At 38.2% G+C, this 4,390-nt stretch overlaps 1 protein-coding gene across 1 annotated transcript in view; it reads right to left on the bottom strand.

Moving 5' to 3' along the window:
• Nucleotides 1-932: 932 nt before the first annotated feature.
• Nucleotides 933-4,390, bottom strand: part of ppp6r2b (protein phosphatase 6, regulatory subunit 2b) — a 17,650-nt gene continuing 14,192 nt past the window's right edge. The window contains exons 20-24 of the mRNA XM_046863984.1: nucleotides 4,266-4,390; nucleotides 3,575-3,648; nucleotides 3,273-3,456; nucleotides 2,947-3,018; nucleotides 933-2,857 (exon numbers count right to left, since the gene is read on the bottom strand). The exon at nucleotides 4,266-4,390 is cut by the window's right edge and continues 41 nt beyond it. Of these exons, the coding sequence (XP_046719940.1) occupies nucleotides 2,949-3,018; nucleotides 3,273-3,456; nucleotides 3,575-3,648; nucleotides 4,266-4,390 (453 nt within the window). The 3' untranslated portion in view covers nucleotides 933-2,857; nucleotides 2,947-2,948. The remainder of the gene's footprint in view (nucleotides 2,858-2,946; nucleotides 3,019-3,272; nucleotides 3,457-3,574; nucleotides 3,649-4,265) is intronic.

Raw genomic sequence — 4,390 nt, 5'->3', positions numbered from 1 at the left:
CCACCATCATCATCATTACAATTACATCCATCGACTATCATGCTTCAGCTGGTCATCATCAAAAATCACCACTAACATCACATCAATCATCTTTTCCCTGGTCATCTTCACCATTATCATCACAATTCTAGTCATCATCACCATCAGCATAACATCCACTAGTCATCATCCCCACATCCATCCTGCTCCTCCTGGTCATCATCACCTCCATCCACAATCATCACCCTCATCCTCATTGTCAACAGCATCTTTTGGTTTCAAGTGCTATAACTGAAACAAGCTGAGAACCATGTAAATTCACAAATACCCTCAAACACAGTGTGTGTGTGTGTGTGTGTGTGTGTGTGTGTGTGTGTGTGTGTGTGTGTGTGTGTGTGTGTGAATAAAATCAAATCCACTGAAAAATCACCTGAAGTTCTTTCATCACACTGAAGCTCTGTACTCTGTGATTTTTCATGTGGATTTGATTTTATTATCGATTCTCTCTTTTACACACACACACACACACACACACACACACACACACAGAGGAAATCATACCAGAAAAAACAACCTTCCACCCACATTGTACTCATAAGCCTGATATAACCATGTTCAATGTAAATGTTTAAATGTTATAACTGTGTCACCATGAAGTATAACCCCGCCCACTCCTCAGTCATATGACACGTTTCACCCAATCAGAGATGAGCGTGTTCTGTGGTCAGAACTCGTCATGACACTGTTTATTAAGAATTAATTAAAAGTATTTCAGCAGTAACAGTTATAACGGTGTGTAAACTAAGATACATTCTGCGACGTGCTAACGGCATGGTTATGTCAGTCTTATGATGTAACGGTATGAGACTGACACACACACACACACACACACACACACACACACACACACACACACACACACAGAGGAATAATTACACAGCTACACAATAACCCCTTATTGCACATTCATTTATTTAAAGGCTACCTACATTGGGTCTTCATAACACATTCATAGGCACGAATGAGCATGCATCTCACACGAACACAAGGAAAGACGAGAACCGTCAGTCATATAGCGGGTCAGTTTTACTTTTTATTCTTATATCGCAAGTCATTATTCTGTCTTTAATTACACACATTTATAAAGTATTATAACTCCTCTATACAGCGTCTGCAGTCTCAGCACCTCATCTTACAGCAGTAAAATAAAACTGATTTGATTAATGACCAGTGAAACACTGACAGATGTTCTAATTTTCTAGACGTGCTGAAGAATGACTGAAAAAAAAGATTATTTTTGGTTGCCAAATTATTCTTATTTTTCAAACATGTATCCAAAATGTTCACAATCTTTTAGCAACAAAAGATTTTAAGCAGATTTATAATTTTTTTTAATTTACCTATTTAACATTTGGAAAAAAAAAAATTGTTTATTTAAGATTTTTACTTATCTATTTGTTTATCTATCTACTTATCTATCTACTTATCTATTTATTTGTTTTATTTAATTAGGCACCAAATCAATTTTTCTTTCATCTTCTACATCTGAACTTAAATACAAAGTCAATTAAACCTTTATAATGGTCTAATGTACACTCTTACTTAAACTGGCCTGTAAGAGCCGGGGCAAAAAACGTTGACCCTCTAATAAAATAAATATATATATAAATTTACATTCATTTTGTGACTGAGTTTTATAAAGAATTAGTAATTTATGCAATTAAACAAAAATTTTTTGACAAAAATAAATATAAATATCTATGGGTTGTTTCCCCCTTAATTTCAGGGGTTCTTTTTATAGCAATTTTATTTACAGAGGTTTCATTTAAACAATTTTCAGAGGATCTAAAACCCAAGGATGAGGACGGCCAGGAAACTGAGGAAAAATAAAAAATAATTGTAAAAAATGTAAGATGGAAAAACCTCCATTTAGTGCACATTAAACATAACCAAAAGTGAAAATCTAATTCAAAAGTAAAATATAAAATAAAATACATTAATAAAATGGAGGATCCAAAAAAAATTAGCCATGTTGGGTTTTCTTTTTACATTTAATGATCTGTTTAATTTAATTCCCAAATTGGTCATTTTTGTTCTTAAATAATATTAGTGTGATTAGGATTAGTAAATATTTGTGTGCATTTTTGAGAACTTGGACATGTTGTGGTCCTCCTCGTTCTCTGTATTCTCTATTTAAACAGAATTATTCTCGCACAGTTCTGAACTTCAACTTAACAGAAACGACGCTATATAGAAAAATGTTGTAAAGCTTCATAACTGTTTAGAACTTGCAAAATAAGTACAAAAAATTTGAGCCGACTGCAACCATAAACTAACATCAGTAGTGAGACGTCATACACCTCTCATAAGCCTTTCATAAGCCTGCCATAACTGGTCATGAGCCGACTCTGTCTGTCAGTGGTGAGACGTCATATGACTGTCATATGCAGGTTATAATCCTTTTATAAGAATTTCATAAGTCTGTTATAAACCTGTAATAAACCTGTCATAGAGCGTGTTGTGTTACGCTTCAAGAATACGGTGTGTGTAAATGTGTTATAAAGAGCCAGTGCATGTAGCCATAAAACAGAGCCACGCTAACTGTAGATTTTCAGCTGTACTTTACGTGTATATACATTTATAACTGCACTAATCCGCATTATAATGCCGGAGTGTCACCGCCGGGGTCGTTACGGATCACAGCCGAACTCACGGCCAAGAGAAGAAACACTGCGACATTGTTCATCCTGAATTATACCACACTCGATTAAAATAGGTGTCGTCGTTGTTGCTGTTGTTGTTTTTGTCGTTGTTGTTGTGGGCGGGGCAGTGATGAGGTCACAAAGGGACGAGACTCCGGAGACTGTCAAGTTTCCGCCTAAATAGAGAAGCAGAGGGAGAACACAGAGTGAGACGTGATGTAAAGTGTAAATCAGGAGGCGACGATGGAGAAAGTCGCAGCTTCACCTTCAGTCTGTTTTCTGCTCGGACTCTGGAGGAGGTTCGGCTGCGATGCCCGGCCACGTAGCATCCACATCTCTGAAATGTTCAGGAGAACAGAGAAATCATGAACACGTTCTTCTTACACACACCTGTACAGTCTCACTTATATGGGCATGTAACGAGGGGTGTGGCCTGTTCGATCCTTTTGATAAGAAACAGAAGTAGCTCTGTTATATTTAAAGCTGAACACAAACATGCTAATCGTAGACCGTAGGAACTAAAGTTAACTATCGATGGAATTAAAATGTAAAGAAAATATAAGGCTAGTGTGTGTGTGTGTGTGTGTGTACCGGGTAAAGAGTGTTTTCTCGTTCTTGTTTTCTGTAGTGACAGTAACGTTCTCCTTGTCCCTGGTGGTGTCGCTTCTCTCCTCATCATCCTCACTGTCCGAGCCGCTGGAGCTGCTGTCCGACGCCACCAGAGGAGCTTTCCTCGCTCCACACACATTCCACACACACGTTGCTGAGCCCCTCGCTGAAACACACAGTTTACACACACAGTTTATACACACACACACACACACACACACACACACACACACACACACACACACACACTTGCAATAAAAGCAGAGTTAATAAAATGATCTCACAGTCTTTATCCTGGTTCTGTTTGTCCGGGTTTTCCGAGTCGACCGGAGAGCTGCAGCGAGCGCCGGAGTCCGAGCTACACAACACACAACGCCTTCATCTCAACAAATTCACAATGTGTCAATAATCTCTACATGAACTGAAATACAGACAAAAATACATAAATAAAAATAATTATTAAAAAAAAAATTATAAAAAATGTTAAGGAACAAAAATCTAACTGCAAAATAGAAATAAATTAATAAAAAAATCTTTCACAGAAATAGTGGAAAGTGGACATCTTTAAAAAAAAATCTTTTAGAAAACCGTGATGTTCTGAAAGTCCTACAATAATAAACTCCATAATCACTTCAAGCTAAAAAATATTTTTGTTTCCAGATGTGTATAAAATGCGTCTTCGAACCTTGAACTCTGTCGCCATGGTGACTAGAAAGCCTCCTGTACAGTCGCGTGCCAGTGATGAGAAAAGTTTATTATTAAGAAATATGCTAACACAGAGATGGGGGTCTGCTGCCACCTTAGGGTGAACGCAATAACTGCAGCATGCTGACTGAAAAGCCTCGGGTTGTACAGAGAAGGTACGGGGCAGTTAAACAAAAACTGCCCTCTTTTACTCAGACATTTAGACAGAATTAAAAGAGGTGACGAGACAGAAGAAAGATAGAATAAAGAGAGAAGAAAGAGTGAACTAACCAGCAGAAAGGTTGGAAGTCGGTGAACGTGGCCCAGCCTTTCTCCTCGCTATCGTTCAGCGGTGCTGTGGTGCTGCCCCACACCCCTGACCCGCTGTCGATGGCCACGCCCGCAAAGTCCGCCTT

The sequence above is a fragment of the Silurus meridionalis genome, chromosome 13 (genome assembly GCF_014805685.1).
Source record: "Silurus meridionalis isolate SWU-2019-XX chromosome 13, ASM1480568v1, whole genome shotgun sequence".
Taxonomy (NCBI): domain Eukaryota; kingdom Metazoa; phylum Chordata; class Actinopteri; order Siluriformes; family Siluridae; genus Silurus; species Silurus meridionalis.
This window is presented reverse-complemented; position numbering and strand designations above follow the sequence as displayed.